This window comes from Gavialis gangeticus, unplaced genomic scaffold (genome assembly GCF_001723915.1).
Source record: "Gavialis gangeticus isolate Ggan-Ray unplaced genomic scaffold, GavGan_comp1, whole genome shotgun sequence".
NCBI classification, from domain to species: Eukaryota; Metazoa; Chordata; order Crocodylia; family Gavialidae; genus Gavialis; species Gavialis gangeticus.
Genome location: NW_017729032.1, coordinates 54942976 through 54963480, shown reverse-complemented (window position 1 = coordinate 54963480; position 20505 = coordinate 54942976). Strand labels below are relative to the sequence as shown.

General features: G+C 41.7%; 1 protein-coding gene across 3 annotated transcripts in view; it reads left to right on the top strand.

Annotated features, from left to right (window-relative positions):
• DCLK1 (doublecortin like kinase 1) overlaps nucleotides 1-20505 on the top strand; it is a 554864-nt gene that overhangs the window by 479187 nt on the left and 55172 nt on the right. For all 3 annotated transcript variants that reach the window (XM_019524465.1, XM_019524467.1, XM_019524466.1), the window contains 3 exons: nucleotides 3275-3332; nucleotides 5993-6112; nucleotides 16948-17094. In XM_019524465.1, coding sequence (XP_019380010.1) covers nucleotides 3275-3332; nucleotides 5993-6112; nucleotides 16948-17094 — 325 coding nt within the window. The remainder of the gene's footprint in view (nucleotides 1-3274; nucleotides 3333-5992; nucleotides 6113-16947; nucleotides 17095-20505) is intronic.

The window sequence follows — 20505 nt, the reverse complement described above, 5'->3', positions numbered from 1 at the left end:
GGGCCGAATCTCTGCCAAATTGAATCAGGGACTGAAGCTTTGCACAGTCCTAACGGGCATGTATGTAGTGGTGCTGAACAGTAATTTTAGAACTGGCTACACCATGAAGGAGTGTTAAACATCAGCCCTTCTAAGATATCTTTAATAAACTCTGTTCTCTATGTATTGAATACTCTATAACAATGGTGGTCATCTCTTGGCTTGTGAGCTGCATGCCATTCTCAGGGCATTTAAATGTAACCCCTGCAGAGACAGTAGTAGTTAAATATAAACACTCTTTTCATTCCCTCTGTTCATCACTTATTTTTTTTCTTCAGTTCTTGCTTATGGTTTATTTCAAGAAGGCATTCAGTGACAAAGTGTTATTTGAACTGAGGTGCTGTGCACAGATCACTGACTTCAGGGCATGCACTTCTTGAAAGTTTTGTGTCCTGTGGCTCTTACCCATGTCAAGATCCCCTTAAGGAGAGGAAAGGAGAAGAGTTAGGAAACGTAACTACCCCTGCCCTTTATTTGGGGAATATATGATTCAGTGGTCTGGCTGAGGGTTGATAAACCTCCAGACTACATCTTCATGTATATTCCATGGGTGTGTATGAGAGACATTTTTAGGAATATTTTGAGGATTAGAAAATAACTGTTAATATTCCTTATATGTATCCCCCTGTAACATTGGATACCCAAGTCGTCATTGAGTTTAGGAAACAAGAAACAGTCAAACTAATAAATTAAAAACACCTTCCGAAAGGACCTAAACTGTCATTTCGAAGCCCTAAGTTTAAAGTCCGATACCTCAGGCATTTGCAGGTAAACTCCAGGGAGCTGGGGGAATTTCCCTTTCCTACTGATAGAAAGCTCTCCTTGCTTGTGTCCTATTAGAATTTCAAAAATGATATTTTGATCTGTTAAAAACTACCACTAGGCTAGGATTGGCTTACCCTTCTTAAGCCCTTCAGGAGGACTTCATACATAGTATTTATTACATATTTCCAATTTATCATACATAATGTATTATTTATTCAGATGCATGCATATATGTTCTATACAAATAATTATGAACATGATCCCACATTCCAGGCACACCAAAATTTTCATTGGACTTCGTGTGATCTTAGAGTGTTCAAGGAAAGAAGCACTGAGCCCCTTATTGGGGTGGGTTATTTTAATTAATCAAAAGTCAAGGAATATACCAGGTACTTGTACCATCATTATAAACTTTTATAAAGCAATAATCACTATTTCCTACTTTGCACTGCAACTTTTTGCTGCTCAAGAAAGAGCAAGAAATAACATTCGTCTCACTGTGAGTATCTGGTATTGTTCTGAATGTCCAGTGAAAGGTCTGTAAGCCACCAACGTTACAATGGTTGGGATAGCCTGTACCTGGACAGCTAATAAGGAGAAATAGGATAATTATTTGCATTTTCCTAGGTTCTGTTTTCTTTTTTGCCAAATGAAAAAGGGATGTTGTCATCTGCTTGTTATCTCTTTGTTTCAGTTAGATGAGTAATGTGTCTTTCAAGTATGTTATCAGACATGTTAGTTTTCTAACTTTCAGAGATTTGCAAAATTTCATATTTCCATGCTATTTAATGTTTCCAGTATTTCAGAGTAAACAGTCTATAGAACCACCACAGAGCATTTAATTCCCCTTCTTGTGACAGAAAGAAAGCATTCAAAATGCAGTCAAACAATCTTATTAACTGGCAATGAATAATTACATTTACCTGAGATTTAACCCTAGGCATCTGAGTTACTCCCACATCCCACCTGTGCCCCACTCCTCCCATATTCCAAAAAGAAATTTACACTGTAAATATCTCTATCTGTTCCTTATCTTGTTCACATGTATGTACTTGGAATAAGTGCATCCTCATCAAGGCCACCTCAGGGCTAAGAGTGGCCCATTTCTCAGAGTTGTAGCATGAAGCCCTCTAGTGGGGAAAACATGGATGTTATGGTATTCCTGTTTTTTATTTTCTTGGGGCCTTTAATAGACAAGCTGTACTTTTGAAGACATGAACATCATCCAGAATTTACTTATTACGCATTTTCTTAATTTGTATAATAATTTAAAGTCTATTTGAGGAGCCTACTGATTTTAGAACTCAACTGCAACTAAGTTTGTCACTTTTTGCACTTTTATAAATGTTCCCATACATCCCAAAATGAATACTCCAGCATTATGCCATTACTAAGAGATATCTGCATATTTCAGTATGGCAATTAAAGTGTCCAAGCAGTCCCTTAAAACAATATTTTCAGTTCATGACTCACTTATGTTTCCACTTGGCAGGCAGAGCACCCTTTTTTGGCAGCAGACGGTATGCACTTCTAGCATTTCTCAATGTTACTGTGTTTCACTTGATGAAGAATGTAGCAATTGCTGTGTGAAATTTTAGAGATGATTTTTACTTTTTATTTTTAACCAATAGCATGTTAAAGTAATTATGTAAGGACAGTGTACTGCAAGTTACGTTTAGAGCATTATTGTGAAACAGCAATACTTTCTAGAAAGGTATTTTACTTTAATTTCTGATCTCCATTTCATGTTTCTAGTGAAACTGGAGCTGGGTAAATGGAGTTTCATGATCAGCTCTGTTAACCATCAGAATCAGAGTTGTAACTTGCTTTAAAAAAGACATTATTACATTTAGTTTTTTAACAAATTGAGTGCATAACTACTTTGCAATAAATATTGGATTATTAGTGATCATAGATGTTCATTTCTAATAGCTACCTCAAGGGCATTAAAACCTAAAATTATATTTTATATGCCCTTATGGACTGTTCCTATCATCTCTGTATGCCCCGAGACTTTATTAATCTGTTTTATCTCACTAGCAACATTATCTTGAAACGCTACAGGATTGCCATATACTTGTTATGCCTTTCAAAATTATTCAGATTATATATTTTTTAATTTAGCAGTCATAAGTAAAACTAACTTTACAAAATCATCAGAACAAAATTTATTTAAAAAAAATTTCATTTAACTCAAACAAAGCGTTTATTTTAATGCTCCAGGGATAACATACTTTGGGTTTTTTTAATTAAATTAAAGAAAAATTATTAATCCAATATCATTTTAAACTAAAAAAATGAAACAACTTAGAAGATATTGAAATGTTTTGCCTTTTTCAAGATTTCTTTTCAGTTTCTTTGGCTGAAGTTATTTGCTAAGTTTGGCAAACAGTTACTTTAATGGCAAAAACAGAATCTGCTGGGGAAAAAATGTTCACCATGACTGAAAGTTGAATTTTTCTCTCCTCAGGTCAACTGGTAGAGAATATGCTCTGAAAATCATCAAAAAAAGTAAATGTAGAGGAAAAGTAAGTTCAAAAGATCAAATAAGGGCTCAAAGTATTTCTAGCAAAATGGTTTTTTTTGGAGGGTGAGATTACATGTTACAGTTAGACCACGTTAAGTGCGCTTAAAACGTGAATGATCACACATTAAGGCTCGTTGACAAGGGCTACCTGCCCCCCAAACATCTTAAAGTTATTCCACTTTAGGCAAGGATTAGCTTTGTGCTATGCTACCTAGCTCAAGTTAAGTTAATATCTGGCTTTTCACCTGGGATAAAATCATCAATTTGTGGTCCTCCAATATCCCAGGAGGCACCACTCCAAGCATGGACTAGCTTTCATCAAGGACTGACAGCTGGGAAGGAGCTGAGTGGAGAGAGGGTAAGTTGCGAGGGAGGGGAAAGGGAGAGTCAGGGGGACCAGGAGGATGGGGGAATGGGGAAGTGGGAAGGGAGGGCAGGAGTAGAGGGAGAAGAGGGAGAGAACAGAGGGAGGCAGAAGGTGGGTGGACAAGGAGATGCCAGGCTCCTTCCACCCCCAAAGTTTCCCCTCCACTCCCAGATTACCTCCCAACTGTGCCAGTCACCTGATCTGCCCCTGAATTGCCCTCCCAATCATCCCCTCTGCTTACCATTGGCCCCTCCACCCTTCTCCCCCTCCCCCAATCACTACTCTACCACTTCAATGAGCCCAAGAATGGTGGTGGTGGCAGTGAGGGGTTCCCCCTCTCTGCCTTCTCCTGGGCTCCTTGTAGCTTCCACTACTGCCCCCCCCCACCCCATGCCTGGATACAGCCCCTGCTGGGCTCTGCAACTGAATGGGGAGGGGGGAATAAGTGGAGGGGGAAAGAAGCTTCTAGGAAGCTGCAGAGCACGGTGGGGGCTGGATCTGGGTGCATGGGCATGATGCAGACTGCAAAGAGCTTGGAAGCAGGCAAGGAGTGGGACTCTCCATTGCCACAGCTTTCAGGCTGATTGGGATGGCAAAGCAATGATCTGGGGATGAAGGGGCTGATTAGGGGCATGATCAGGGGGTGGAGGCATGAGGTGATCCAAGTGGTGCGGGGGTCCCTTTTCCTTCTATTTCCCGCCCCCCCAAGCCTATAGTGTGGATAGAGAGTTGGTGAATGGGGCAGGCACAGAGCAGACTTACAGCCCTTAGCCATGCCCCTGGTCACCAGCCATCTTGTGGCAGGTCTGATCAATGCAAGTTAGTGTGACTGATCATTAGCATGTGTTAAGCTTAACAGTAACTAATATTCTTCACAATTAGCAGCTGCTAACTCTAATGAGTAATTTCACCCTGAGAGATTGACATCCTGTTTTGAAAGTGAACATCAGTTTGGGAAGTTCTGGGTATTTGAACTATCCTGGCAACTCTTCTCAGTGGACGGCACATGCCTTTGGAATGCTCTGTCCTAGGCAGAGCAGAAAGCCTGTTAGTCTGCAGAGTACCATGCAAGATGTGCTTACTTGATTCAACATTTAGCTAAGCTGGGGTGTGGGTGTACATATTCATTTGTTTTAACTAAAGCATCGAGGTTCTGTGGTCCTGGGGTGTATGTGGATGAAACAGAGGCCCTAAATTCAAGCAGTGGTTTTTAAAAAACACGGCTTCTATTTAGGGCTGATTAAATCCCTGTGTCAGGCACACACCCTGCTGACTTACCTGCCTCTTCAGCAGGGAGGGAAGGGCGAGCTGCCAGCAGGCGGAGTGGACCCTGGACTGTAGGTGGGTGGGTTGGTTCTTCCCTCCATGGAATTGGCAGTGGCCCCTCAGGCATCACCCACCTGCAGGCACCTGGCTTGGGCAGTTGCGGGGAGCACTGTAGCTGCAGAGGGAAGCACCGGGCCCCCATGCTGCTCAGGCAAGCAGGCAGGCTCTGAGGGGGGTGGGGGAAGATCATGCTGCTTTTCCTGGGTGGAGCCTGCTTTCCTTGTGCTCCTACCAAGCTGTCTGCAGGGCTTCCTGCAGAGCCACAGAGCTGCACAGAGCCCAGTTCTTCACTCCGCGGCTGTAGGGTTAGCAAACTAAAACTCAAAGGAATTTTAGTTTGCTGTGCCCCAAGTCATTTAAGGTGCATTATGCTGCTGAATTTCTGACAGCTGCTGGAATTAATGTTCAATACACCACCGAGGCATGCAAACACCAACACCATTAAAGCGGTGCAAAAGCATTTAACCCACTTTAAAGTGTTGTACACACACACCTCTCATTTCCTCCACACATGGCCTTAGATGATAGGGAAAATAGCAAAATAATTATTATATATACTATATATCATTACACTACTGAATTATTGCTGTTTTTTATAATTCTATAATTAGGGCTTTTGGGATAAACTGCTGTACTTTTAATTGATTTGAAAATATGTTTTACATTAGAAAAGAAATTAAGATTTTTCATCATCAACATTTTGTATGCAATGGAAACCGGTCTGCCTTCCCCATTTCATTTTCTTCATTCTCCTCTCTTTCCTTTTCCTCTTTCATTAGAGTGATGTAGTTGTCAGACATGTTCCACATCATTATAAACACCATTTACAACTTTAAAAAACTTCCAAAAAATCTATTAAAACAAAAACAGTAGATTATGCAGTAGTTTGTGCAGCTGCAGCAAAGGGGTTTCTTGTTTGTTTTTCCCTCACTAATTCATATGCATTTAAAATATTTGCTGTCTGGCAGGAACACATGATCCAGAATGAGGTATCTATTTTAAGAAGAGTCAAACACCCCAATATTGTTCTTCTGATTGAGGAGATGGACATGCCAACTGAGTTGTACCTTGTCATGGAGCTGGTGAAGGTGAGTATTTTGAAGGAGGTAACTTATTTATCCCAGGCCAGGATTCAGGATTGTGTCAGTCATCTTCAGTCATAGTACATGTTAAAACTGTAGACACTTTCTCTTACTTTACTGAGTAGATGGACCACCTCTTTTCACACATGAAATCATACTAGGACCTGCAGAGGTTGTTTACAAAACAATATGAGGAAAATAATTGTTCCTTTAGTTTTTTCTAACACAGTTCTGAAGCTGGGAATGTGCTAGATGAGCTCAGAGTAACTGATCCACAAGTCTTTTAGATTACTGTGTCAGAAAGTACTCTATAAACAGTAATTTGGGGCTTACCAGTCTTATTTCCCCATTTCAGAAAAAAAGGGCCTTATGTTATACCATTAAATCTATCAGAAATATTTGATTTAAGAACTTCTAAATACCAGTATAAAAACTTAATTTCCTCTGATAAAGCACAGAGTAAGTCAAACTTACGCTTCCCGTGTAACATCTGAATCAATTTCATTATGTTATCCCTTCATCAAGCCTGCCTTTTTAGCTTGATTTAAATGGAGATTTTTTTAAAAAGCTGCTGTTTAAACTGTGGTTCTGTTCTGAAAAATAACTTTGAAAACCAGCATTGTATTCTTAGGTCTTCATGATGATTTCCACATCAAGCATATTCTTTTTATAAGAGCAAAGATTTTTTCCCTAGGTGCCACCATTACAAACTCAATCTTGAGTTTGAAAGTCAAGCTCAGGTTCTTCCTGGCCAATATGTTATAGATGATCAGAAGTATGTATTTAGAATTTAGCTAGTAGTTCATTTAAATTACACATCTCTGAAAAAATGCCAGGCACAGAGGAACTGAGGAAGAAACTGCTGTTTTACCCAGGGGCAGAAAACCAAATAATTTAAATGTTTAGGTCTAAATTTTAAGATATAATTTCTCAATATTATGCCAACAATATTAGCATGTCAGTCAGTTGTGTGTACAAACCCCACACTGGCCCTTAAGCTCTAAAGGACTCTTAATGGTCTGTAGAAAGACTTTCACTGCCTCCCAACTATATTAGAATTGGAAGTTTGTACTCTTCTTTTCCTTCCATGTTCTTAACAGGCAGGCACTGGACTGAATGTAACACCATGAACTTGCAACTTAACAGAAAGCAAATAAGTGCAATCTCTGTACCCACAATGCAGACTGTGCCTAATGATCACCAGAGGCACAGTAAGCCCTGCTGTCTCTTTCTTCGCTTCAACCATCTTGTCTTTTTGATGTTGTGCATTGCATGGTTCCCAAAGGTAACTTGGTTGCTGGTGTCCAATGAAGGAACTTTTTTTTGCAGTCCAGAATGGTCTCTTCTAATTGGTGTGCTGATCAAGCACCAATTGTGGGCCATACCTTGTCCAACCTGATGCTTGACAACCACTGACAATATGTGCACCAGTGGTCTACAGTGTAGTATAGAAATGCCCAAATTTGCTTTAAGCATGTGAGTTGTTGAAATATTCTAGCCCCAGCAGCACCCTGCATCCATTCGGGTTTTAAAGACGCAATTTATTTGAATGTGTGTATACAGCCTAAATATTCTGGGAGAATTCTCCTAGTTTTGTTCTCGGAGTAGAAAAACTTACCCAGGGCCAGGTTCACACATTCAAATGCAGAGGCCCTGAAGAGTGAAGAGCTTGCTGTGCTGATACTGTGCAGCCAGTGGGGGTTCTGTGCACACATCTCAGTATGCTCTGCAGGCTCCCTTATTCTGTCTGACAACAGATGACAGCAGTGCATAGGGCAGACATGACTGGGTAACATGGTCAGACTGCATTGTCAGCATGTATAGACATTCGCTCTCCCAGGAACAACTCTTCTGATAGTGACTTAACCCTGGTTCTGCCAGGCTTCTTTTTTTCTCCCAGATTGGCCATTTTTACTGTGGGAGAAAAACATCTATACACTCATGGTATCTTTTGGGAGACCCGTGACTCTCCTGGGAGAAAATGTTTGTACACTACCATTGTCACTTCACGGTTGAATATCTGCTATGCTGCAGCATTTTTTAAAAAAGAAGTTATAATCCACTTTCTGGTCAGCTAAACCAGGAGGTAGTAAACTGAAAACATGCAAAAAAGGTATAACTTAAAAGAGTTTTATAAAGAGAAAAGGCCATTTTAATCACTTCCTGGGAAAATCTGTTTTCTTTTCACTGTCTCTCTGCTCTCTCCAATGGAGAAAGCATCCACCTATTGAGAGACTCTCATTCTTAAGGGTTTCTACACATGGTGCGATATTTACTTCTGTGGTTTGCCTCTTCTTTTCTTTTTAGTTGTGACAATATTCATGTTTTAAGAGGTTTTTTCAAAGACGTTAGATGAAGTCCGAATTTCCTAGAGCACATTGATTGAATAAATTCCTGATTTGTATATGAGGGAAAGGAGAGGGGCAATAAAGGAACTGTCCTAATTAGACGTTAATTTTATTTCCCTGAATCTCTCTTCCATTCACTAATATTTAATTGGGGGGAAAAAAACCTTGTTATGCTGTACTCAGCATGCATCAAGGAAAGTCTTTCTGGAAAGTTATTAATTGTTAATTCAACAATTGCTGACTGTTTTCATTTCACAGCATGTGCTGTTAGAATTGATTAACCATCTGTTATTGACTGACTTTTGAAGACCTGAGTTTAAATCAAGCTCACAGACAGGAAAGAAATTCAAGAAGAAAAGGCTCAATATTGTAGAGCAGAGTTTCAGTTAATACCACCTTGCATTAATTGGCAGTAACATGTTTGACATATATAGCTGCTGCAAGTGCTGCTCTCACTTCATGGCAGGCATGTCATTCACTGCTTGGGGAAGTGTAAGAAAATGCACTTCATAAATACAAATATAAACACACTGCAAGCAGCACTTATAAAAAGAAGCAAAGATCTGGTCGCTGGCACTTTGCCTTTTTACACAACGAAACAAAATTATTATTCAAACATAACATGGGTTTGGTCAATTTAACAAGCAAGATTTATTATAGCATTTCCCCTACTGCTCAGGAATATGATTTCACTTTTGCAGAAGAAAAGATAGATTATATCATTTACATAACAAGGTAATAAATATATAAATTGGCTACTGAATTTACAAACTTGCTGCTTTCTGTGCAGTGATTATAAAAACTACATTCAAAGGCTGTTAGTCTGATTTAATTAAAAAAGAGAGAGAGAGAATTAGGGGTAAGGCTGGAATTGCATTCTTAAACTTGTCCCTTGTGCCAAAATAATAGATAGTGACCTGTTGTGTAAATAAGCTAGGCAGAAGTTGGCAGGTTACAGAACCACTAATATTTCAGAGAAAATTTTGAAAACATCTCTGCCTCATATCATGTTGCCTCTATTAACTCTTTAGATGCTTTACAGCACATCATTCAGCTGAGGAAACACTAATCCAGTATCAAAAAAGGCCACAATACTGGACTACTATGTCCATTTTTGGGCCCCACACTTCAAGAAGAATGTGGACAGTTGGAAAAGAGTCCAGTTCAGAGCAACAAAAATGATTAGGAACCTAGGAAGCAAGACTTATGAGGAAAGTCTGGAGACGAGAAGATTAAGGAGGTGGATTTGATAACAGTCTTCAAATACCTGAAGGGCGATTACAGAGAAGAGAGAGATAGGCTTTTCTCTGTGGCTATAGGGGATATGACTAGGAGCAATGGCCTCAAGCTGAAAAAAGTGAAATTTAGATTGATTAGGAAGAACTTTTTCAGTATGAGAGTGATCAAACATTGGAACAGACTATGTAGAGAAATTGTGTAATCTCCATCCTTGAAAGTTTTCAAGAGCAGGTTAGACAGAGTGTTGGCTGTCATGGTTTAGTCAAGGATGCTCCTGTCTTGAGCAGAGAGCTGGACTGCATTACCATAGGCGCAGACAGAAATACAGCTCCTGGATCTAACTTGCAGCACTGCACAGAAAACCCCATGAATTAGATCAATCCTCCTGAGCCAACAGACATTAACTGTTGGATAGTCCCAACCTCTTTCCCTAGTTCTGCCCCCTCTCTCCCACCTTCCTTGCTAGCTTAAGATGGGAGAGGAAGAAGGCAGGGAAGGGAGATCTATTCTGGGGTTTCCCCAGGTGCACTGCGGGGGGAGAGGGTGAGTGTGGATTCAAGTCCACCCCCACCTCAGGCCCTTTTAAAGCACTCTGAAGCCACGCACTTGTGTCTGGTCGTGGCTGTAGAGTGCTTTCAGGGGCCAGATTGGGCAAAAATTGTCACTTTTGGTTGTGCCTTATGGGAGGTCCCTTCCAGTACTACTTTCCTGTGATCCTAAGGTCAACTAATATACTTTTTTAAATGAGGGCACAACTTACGGCATTTGAATGCCACCACTGAGAAGATTATTCTGCCTCATATTCAGGTGAATTTCTATCAATGTACCATGCATTTGTTTTGTTTTCCTTTCTTGGGTTTAGGCTTCCCTTTTTTTTTCTTCCTTTTTCTTCCAACATTATACCTTGTGTTTCTCTTTCTCTCTCTGACTTAAGATACTTGTCTTTCTTTCTCCTTATATCTTAGACTTAATAATCTTCTCTGTGGGCCAGATTCCTGGCTGGTGTAATTGTTATTCCTTATAAGGATCTAGGATTCAGGAGCATAAACCATAGGAATTAGAATTAGAGTTGGAAGAAACACTAGTCTGATCTCTTGCACACATGTAGGATCCAGTATTGCCATACTGGGTCACCTACTCAGTATTTTGTCTCCAACACTGGCCAGTACTAGATGCTCCAGAGGGTTTCCTCTGAGACCTTCATCCAAGACAGAGATGAGTTAATTTTCCCTTTTTATTTGGCCTTTTCATCCTAATCTGAAAAATTCAGAGAGGTAACAATGTGGCTGGAAACCTGGGTTAGCTGCCTCACACAAGGGCAGTGGAGATTTCTGGATGTTGCTGCTGCCACCAGTATGGCTGTGGTGGTGGCCATTTTTTTACATTTCTTGTTCTCCCAAGTTGGTGGCTAGCACAGGTACTCCACCCTAGTTCTGCCACTGAAGTCAGAGGTGGGCTGAAGCCATGAAGCATGAGGTTAAATATCCCTTCTAAAATTGTTAAAGATCTGGTCTCCTTCCTTTAGTCTTATCTTTGGGTTTAAGCTTGGCCCATTCTGCTTCCCCATCCTCTTTCACTACATCTAGTTTAATCCTTTTCCTGGTTTTCCATATTCTTGAAGTCAGGTTTCCCCTGAGACCCTGACTTATCATTCAAAAAACGTTGATCAGACTCACCAGCTGAAACAAGGTTTCCTTTCTAGTCCAAATTTGCCATTGATTATCTGCAAATCCTTTATTTAGCTGGATTTTTAAAACCCAGAATTAGAATAAATCCTTGCTGGAGTATTTTAATTTGTATCCTGTCAATGAGCTAGCTAAACTTTGCCTTCTGTCACAAGTTCTTTTACCTTTGCAGGATGCAGATCTCTTAAATTTGTTGCTGAATCCACTTGTTCACTGAGTCCAATCTGTTTAGCAAGATGCTGCTTACTAGATTGGGAGCAGCGTGGGTGCATTTACAAGTGCAGTTAACACAACAGACTAAACTGGCACAATTTGAGCTAGAGTTAACTAATCCTGATGTCACTATGTACATGTGTGGTTAAGCACAGTAATTTACTCCACCACTGGATAGTAGCTGTGTCTGAAAGGACTATTCAACAGCACTGTAAATTAGACAATACCAGCCCAACTACCATGCATGTATAGATGGTGACACTTTACTGTGCAGTAAATTAGTTTACTGCACAGTAAAGCACATGTGTAGATGTGCCCAGCATATCATAATCACATGCTGAATCTCTCCTCTTTCATTCTCTCTCTCTCTCTTTCTCTCTCTCTCTCTCTTTAAATCCCCTGTGCCACATCTTCTGTTTTTGGAGGTCTCCACAAAAGTACATGGGCTTATACCTTTTTCAGATATTTCTGGCCTTCAGCAGCTTGTTCATTTTCACATGACTGCAGAGGTATTGTACACCAATTTTTCAGAATTACTTAGGTTTTCTACTTTTATTTCTCTGTAAGCATCTTGATTGAACTTCCCTGTGTTGTAGTCAGTACTCTTGCTCAGCTTTCTGGCACTGTGGCAGTTACTCAGATTTTCCAGTCAAACAAATGTCATTCTGTTCTTCATTGTTTCATATCCTTCTCATCTTGCACTAGGACCTAATGTTATTAGCTCATCCTATGTCTTGTCCCCCATATTGTAGACAAGGAATTGTGGCTGGAATTCAGTGCTTTAGTTGAGAATGTGTGATGTTTCACAAAGCTACTCAAAACAGCATCTGCATTTCACCCATACTGAGTATAATCAGCAAATTTTTTTAGATATTAGGATACTCCCAGTCCCAATAGTGCAACAATGTTTAGTCAGATCCCCAAAACATCAGGTAGGCTAAGCAGTTGTGAGATTTCATTTCTTAAATGTTTTGCTTTTTTATAGGCCTTCTTTTTTATTATTTTTTATTTTTGTCCTAGACAGGATCTTTTTCTAGCTCCTCTCTGCACCTGTAAAGGCTAGAAGCTAACTTTTCTCCCTGCATCCTCCAATGAAAGAAGAGGTTCTTGTGACTCACAAGCTGAAACTTTAAGAAAAGTATCACGCAGCATGAGAGTTGCGATAAAATTGTGAGAGTTGGCAAAGTTGGAACTATGGAAAACTCTTCTCCATCACCCATAGAAAAATTTTTTTTTTAAATCTTTTTAAAATCCCTCTGCTTCATTTTTTGCTGCTGTATGCAAGTGGGCTTATTTTTTTTCTGTCTTTTCCCATCTTTTTCCATCTTTTTGCAGAGTTGGTTCCCTCTCCTTTTCAGCTCCAATGGGATCTGGATTTCCTCAATGAACCTGCTCTGGTTTCAGCTGGTGACCCAAATCTTCTGCATAGTATCCATTTAAAGTTTATTTTTCTCTGCTTGGCCTTACCCTCTTCACTGAACCAGGGTTTCTCCTATTCTCTCAGCCCCTCTTAGAGCACTTCCGTACTTTTTTTTTTTCTTTTCAGCTCATCTCTGGCAAGACAATGCAATTTGCTGTCTGCCTTACAGCTTGGTAATGAAGAAAATAAAATGTCCCCTCATGTCATGGAATACCACTTTCTCTCATTTCGTTTATTCCTTTCATTTTATTTTCTCCTCTTCAGAGGTGGTATTCAGCCAGTTTGGATGCCATGTTACATTATGGTACAGGAAGGATCACAGAGATGCATATGTGGTTGCAATAAATATATAAACACTCGTGGGAAAAGTTTATAAAAAATATAACTAGTTAAAGATAAAAGTCAGCAGCCTTTAAAATTAACTTGAGTTAAAAGTTAAATATTTCCACTTTCAAGTAGTTAAAAGATAAGTAAGAAAGAAAGTAACTAGTTAAAAGTTAACTTGATTTGTGAGAAATGCATGAAACACAGTGAATTGCCTCTTAGCATCATTTTTCATTTTCAAATGCAATGAGTGGGTTTCTTTTCCATAAGCCCACAGAAGCACGTTAATTTACTCGGAACTCACCCTGCTCTACCTGAAAACAATGTTATACTTGTCATACAGTCTTCAGGATAACAATTCACCAGTACCTATGCAATGTTAGAATCTTCTCATCCTTTCCATATGAAGTACTTTGTAAAAGTCAATACATCATACAGGTATACCAGAATAACAGAAAGGAGATATTCATTGCCAGGTGACAAATGGAAGCTGTTTCCACAGAAAACCTCTGTTGTTACAACTTTTTATTGCTCAAAAGGCAACAAAAGGGTATGAAAAACATCTGAATTAGAAATAATGAAAGTGTCTGAAAATCAAAATTAGACTGAAATGTGAAAATCAGTTTAAATGAGAAAAAGAATGTTCAGTCGCATAGCAAAAGCTGTTTAAATATGCATTTCAAAATTTACATCTGACAATTTTCCTCTGCTGTCTTGCAAAACTAAGCCCCCACTACTGAACAATCACTGTACATGGGCAGATGAGGGAATACTTGTGTTATAACGGATGAATAGTTTTTTTCATAGTAGGTGACATCTCGGATAAGTTTCTCACAGATGAAAAGTACACCTGTTGACTTCTGCAAATGCACAGAAAATGCCAGCATGAACTAAGGAACTCTGGGACTTGTAGTGCTTCAGAGACTATTTCTCATAGGAAGGCACACTACTCTCTGTCAAACAAGAAGTCCTAGAGTTTCAATAAAGAAATATTGTTCCATGTAAGTCCTAGAGAGTGGCTGTGTCAGGAAAAACTCTGGGAAAGACAGATTTCTTTTTTTTTTAGCTTTTAACTTTAAAAAAGTTAAAGTTAACCTTTTTTGTAACTAGTTAAAGTTAAAAGTTAACCATTTCTTTAGCTTCCTTAACTAGTTACTTAACTTGTTAATTCCCATGACTGTATATAAATGTTTTTAGTGCCAGCCATGAAGAGATGAACATAATCACTACTGTTCCCAGATGTGATGAGCCCCCATACCTGAGCAGTTAGAGCACTCAAGAAGTGGAAGGACTGGGTTTTAAAACCTACTTGTGCAGCACAAACATGAACTAGTGTCTGCCTAACATTCTAGCAAAGTGCTCTAACCAGCTGACCACAGGTTTGAAGGGCATTATACAAGCCCCTCTTTGGCACTCCTTTTGAAGCTGAGCCACCACACTTTGCTTTTACTTGTCATTGGATAAAATGGATGGAGAATACCAGGAAACTTTCTGTCCCATTGTTGAGCAAATGTCTAGACTAGAACCCAGGGTCTACTTCCTTCTAGAGCAACTACCATTTCACTGAGTCTCATATTGTCTGGCTTGTGTTCCTCCTCCCAAACTGGCACTTGCCAGCCTAAGGGCCAGCTTTAGAAGGAGTGCAGGAGAAGGCACTAGGTAATGCCTAAAAAACCCTAGTGTGGTGGTTGGCACACTATGCTGAGCATTTGGAGGGACACAGATTCAAACTTGCTGTTGGCAAGGGGGAAGCATATAATTCAGAACTCCTGGGTAGGAGATCTTAATCATTCAGCTCTTAGTGCTAAAATATGGAAGGGCACTCCCCCTTCTAGTCATTGTTTTTTGTGTGGATACAGTTTCATGACTTACATGTGTGCAGTTGGTGTGCGTAGGTAGCATTGTTGCTGTAAGGCCAGTGTACTGCCTGCTGTGAAGGCTCAGGATACATACATACACTCGCATATCTCCACAGTAGACGTAATAGAGGGTGATAGAATCACAAACTCTGTTTAAGTGCCAAAACGAATACTGTGTGTCTGGAAAACTGCCACTTAGATTTACAAAGGGTAATACAAACCCATCCCAAATGTCTTCAAGCAAAACTGTCATATTTTTGGTGGGATCAGCAGAGTTTATAATAGGATTTAAAAAAGGAAAATAAACCTGGAAAGTTCAACACATTCCGTAAGGAGAGTAGTTTCTAAAATAAATGTTTTCAACACTTCTTGAGAAGTTGAAAGAGATTCTCATCAATACATGTCTGTCTGTTTTGGGCAGAGAGCTAGTTTTGGCTTAAATTCTAAATATCTTCAAAACCATTTGACCATTCCTGATAGGGAAGTATCTTGCTTTCCTTAACTAGAAGGAATCTCAGCACCACACCACCACACCTCTGTAGTTTGGAGGAATCTCTGGCTACCCGTACCACAGGGGTAGGCAAAATACGGCCCACAGGATGGATCCAGCCTGCCGAGGGATTTTGTCTGGCCTGTGGTAGGTCCCTCAGTCCTGCCCTGCCCAGCCCAGGCGCTATTGCCCCTAGGCGTGCAGCAGAGCCGAGGGGTGCAGTGGCTGGACTCACTTGCTGGCAGCCCCAGCAGTGGTGGTTCCTTCCAGCTGCTGATGGACCCAGCCCCGCTGCCTGGGCACTCTAGTGAGTCTGCCCGACACCCACTGCCGGGGGCAGGACCCACGTGGGCAGTGCATGTGGGTGGATGGGACGGGGAAGCCAGGAAGGTGAGGAACCATGTTTGGGAGCAGGACAGTTGGGCAAGGTTGGGATCACAGGGCAGGATTACAGGCTGGTGACAGCATGGGACAGGGCTGGGGGAGAGCCACAATCCACTGCCTGGACATTGCTGCAAGAAGCGCGGATTCTGTGGGCAGGGACATGCAGGGAGTGGACTGTGGCTCTGCCTTGGCCCCAGCCCTGCACTGTCACCACCCCAAGATCCCAACTCTGGCCCTTGACGCAGCTCCCCTCCCACCTGTGTTCCCATCATGTCCACCTCGCCATGTACCCTACCCACGCCGGTCCTGGCTGGCCTCCACGGAGATCCTGGGATTGCAAGGTGGTGACAGGAAAGGGCTAGGGCCCTGCGATCCCAGCCCTGGCCCCACCTGCCCACCCATCCCACTCCTGGATGCTGCTCCCCACCTGCCCTTGGCCTCATCTCAGTTGGGCATGGAGCAGAGCCATGATCCGCTGTCCATGCACTCCTTCAATGGGCTCTGGTTCTGCAGGCAGGGGCATGCACAGAGTGAATTGCAACTCTTCCTTGGGCCCCAGCCCTACACTGTCACCACCCCACAATCCCAGGGTCTCCATTGAGACCAGGCAGGACCCATTCAGTCAGGGCACATGGCCAGGAGGACAGAAGAGGGCCACTTAGAGAGTTTGGTGAGCTGTTGTACAGGGGATGGGGTGAGGGGTGCATACTGACCCAATCTGCAACAGCTCACCAAAACTCTCTATGTGGTCCATGGGTCCAAATTATTGCCCACCCTTGCTCTGCTATGCATACTGCTGCTCACTTCCCCTGAAGCTGATTAGCTGTGCTCTTGTGCCCAATAAGATGTTTTTAACTTGCCACAATTATTCTGTTTCAGGGAGGAGACCTTTTTGATGCCATTACCTCCACTAACAAATATACAGAGCGGGATGCTAGTGGGATGCTATACAATCTGGCCAGTGCCATCAAGTATCTTCATAGCTTGAACATTGTACACAGGGATATCAAGCCTGAGAATCTACTGGTAAGTGAAAACCTTCTTTAAGGCATTATTATTCCTGGCTTGGGAGACTTCCTGTGCTCCCAGAGAGCATTTAAATAAAACTGTTTTTAAAAACTTAGTAGCAGTCACAAAAAAATATAGGAACATCAGATTCTTGGAAATTAAACTATCTGTATCAGTATCTAGTTTATTCATTAGGATGTCAGTGCAAGATAGTTTTATACAATGTCTTTTCCAGCATGTTTCCAGTCTAATTCTAAATATCTAGTGGAATAGGGCTTCAGGCAGTTCTCTTGGTATAATGCCTTGTATTTGTATGTAGCACCAAACTTCCCAACACTCCTAGGCACATGGAATGGGAGCAGTCTTTTGATTTTTCAGTATTTCAAACTGAGAGTAAGTGATTGGCCCAAAGTCATTATTGGCAGCATCACCAATGGAGTCCTGGCTTCACCAGCTCCAAATCCTCAACAGTCTTGCTCATATTTCTTTTAGCACACTTCCCTTGACTGGTCATCTAAGCTTTGCTTTTCCTAATTTAGTCATTGCCTCTGTTATGTGCTCTGTCCACTGAAGTCAATGAAAAATTCCATAACAGTTCCTCATTCAATTCGATGTTTTAGGGAGTTATGGCACCCTGTTTCTTATTTAGTTCAGTGTTTGCCAATGAATTATCTCTCTAGTCTTTAATTATTTTGCTTTTGTTCCCCTGTACCTCCTCTAATTTCCAATTGCAAGGGCCCTATAACTGTCTATGTATTTTACAGCAATAACATAAAGATTATACTATCCAGAATTCAAGTCTTCCTGTCTGCTATCATGTAGCGTACAGAATATTGCTTGGCAATGGAAAGTTTTAATGGGAAAGTTGGCACAAGTAAATCTCAGCAAACTTGCAAAGAACTAGATTTGTGCAATTCAGAGCTCCCCAGTGACAGCTGTCTGTATAGTTCTAGCCATTGTTGCCCTAGTTTTTCAGAATATGCTAAAAACATGTAGGCTAGGACTGTCATTAGACACTAACATTTATACCCATGTAGCAGTCTTAATGCTAGTGTTGGTAGATGGCTGCATGCATAAGTTATAGCAATCACACGCCAAGATCCATTAATACTGTGACTTGGAATTTGCAAGACTGTCTCATGGGACTAAAGCTTACCATGCCTTTTGTACTCAAACCTCTTGAAATTCCTAAAGTTTGACAGCAGTAGCCTGCAGCTTTTTAATTTTCTTTCCCTCCTGCATGTGTAGTAATACCCATTAGGCTATCATGAGCAATCATGCCATTCTTCATTTTATTCAAATTGGTTCAGAATGTATTTTCCAATGCAGAACACTTGCAAAGGTCATACTTTGCTTTGATGCTAAACAATGATTATGTGTCCTTAACACTTTTCAGCAACACAATAATTTTCAAAGCAAGCACCTGCAACCAAACTTCACCACCACTAATTTTAAAATTGTATGTTGGCACTTGCATAGACCTTGCCAGGTATATATGGGCCAGAGAAGAAAGTTGTGTTTTCCAGCAAATGCTTGGGATGAAACATTAGACAGCACTCAACTGCTAAATATAAAGGACCTGATTCTCATTTTCTTTGTTTTGTCAATGTAAAGAGACATTAATGTAAATGCCAGGCAGGCTGATAGATTGGGAATGAATATTGTTTCCTCAGCACTTAGCTTCCTCCACAAGCAGGTTGTTCCCTAACATGTTGCCATGACATTACACAGCCCGTTATTGCAAAACAGCATTTTATCCATTAACTATATTGTTACTGTTAGCCTTCAATACAGGTGGGGATTGTGACCTCAACAACCAGGTGGGGATTGTGACCTCAAAAACCACAATATAAAAATTATACTATCTAGAATTCAAGTCTTTAAGCAAGGTACTCAAAACTAGAAGTACCTGTCTGCTATCCCTGGCTGTGCCACTGTTTCTGTGTCATCTCAAGAATATATTAACCTCCTTGCCTTGGTTTTCTCATCTGTAGAGTAAGGATGATATTTACTTAAGTTACAAGGTATGGAATGAGGATTAATTTTCTTAGCATTTGTAAAATAGGTGCTATTTTCCATCCAAGTAGGAAGTAAACACACATGGGGCACATCCCCACAAGTGGGAACATGCATTCCCCTGGGACAAATAGCAGTGGCACATATTTGTGCCACTGTCAGTTGTCCCCAGGGAACACCCCTGCACATATACTCTGGCGCATGGCAAGTTGCTCCAGGTAGGGTAGGGGAGATTGAGGCCAGCACCTGGGATCCTGGGGGCCTCCCAGGGCTCCAGCAGGAGCGATCCAAGTTCATGGCCTGGATAGCACTCAGGCTAGGGACAGACAGTACACATAAAGAGGTTTAAGTGATCAGAAACTGGTTTAAACCTGTAACAGAACAGATGTTCAGTGCACATAAACCAGATTGAAAATGACTGAAACCAGTTTGAGATAAACCTGGTTGAACGTAGTATCAGACTTAACTGATTTGGGTCAAACTAGTTTATGCAATGTCTGTCCCAGACCTCTTGCTGGTTAAAGATAAACCAGGCTCCCCCAGCATCCCGGGATGGAATCTGGGCTGGGCAGGGCTCTCTGCTCCACAGCAGAATTGGCCCCTCCCCCATGAACAACGCATGCCCCTGGAGGCTGGGGGGTGGGGCACAGCAACCATGTGGGGGCATGGGGGTGAGCAGGGAGCTCCCACAGGTGGCCGCAGTGGTGTTGGGGGGCCGGGAGAGGGGGGGCCTCAAGCGCCAACTGGCAGTCGGCAACCACCCAGAGATGCCACAGGTAGTGTCAGCGGGGGGCGGGGGTAGTGAGCAGCAACCACCCACAAATGCCACTGCCAGCATTGGCAGCAGCCAATAGCAGGGGGTGTGCTGCCAATCTCAGGGGGTGCATGTGCATCTGCGTGCACCCCTAACACATCTCCAGTGCCCTTCCCTCTGCTCCCTGGCTGGAGCTTGGCAGAGACTGCAGGCATCTGCCTGGCTTCTCCCTGGTCCTCCCTCCCCTTCCCATTCCCTCTGTCTTACACAAACACACAGCATTAGCTAGTAGACCACATGCTGGCTACTGTCCATGCTGTGGCAGATGGATCAAAGGCAGAATCAACAGGTAGCAGGTAATATCCTTCTGTTGTTTTCTTAATGGGGTGATAAACACTGAATTGGGGGTGATAAACAGTCTGTTATCAATTCACTGCTGGACTGGTCAGGAGGAGGGGGGACCCCTCCCTAATCAGAACATCCTTACCGGGTCTGGCCACACCCCCCTCAGCTCAGCACTATGGAAGGGAGGGAGGGTTGCTCTAGCGCCCCTCAGCTTCTAGCCTGAGCCACTGCAGGCACGTGCTTATGTGTCTGGAATGTCTGTGCAGTTACAAACTGATTTAGCCTAGCCAAGTTAGACTAACCTGCAAAGATTG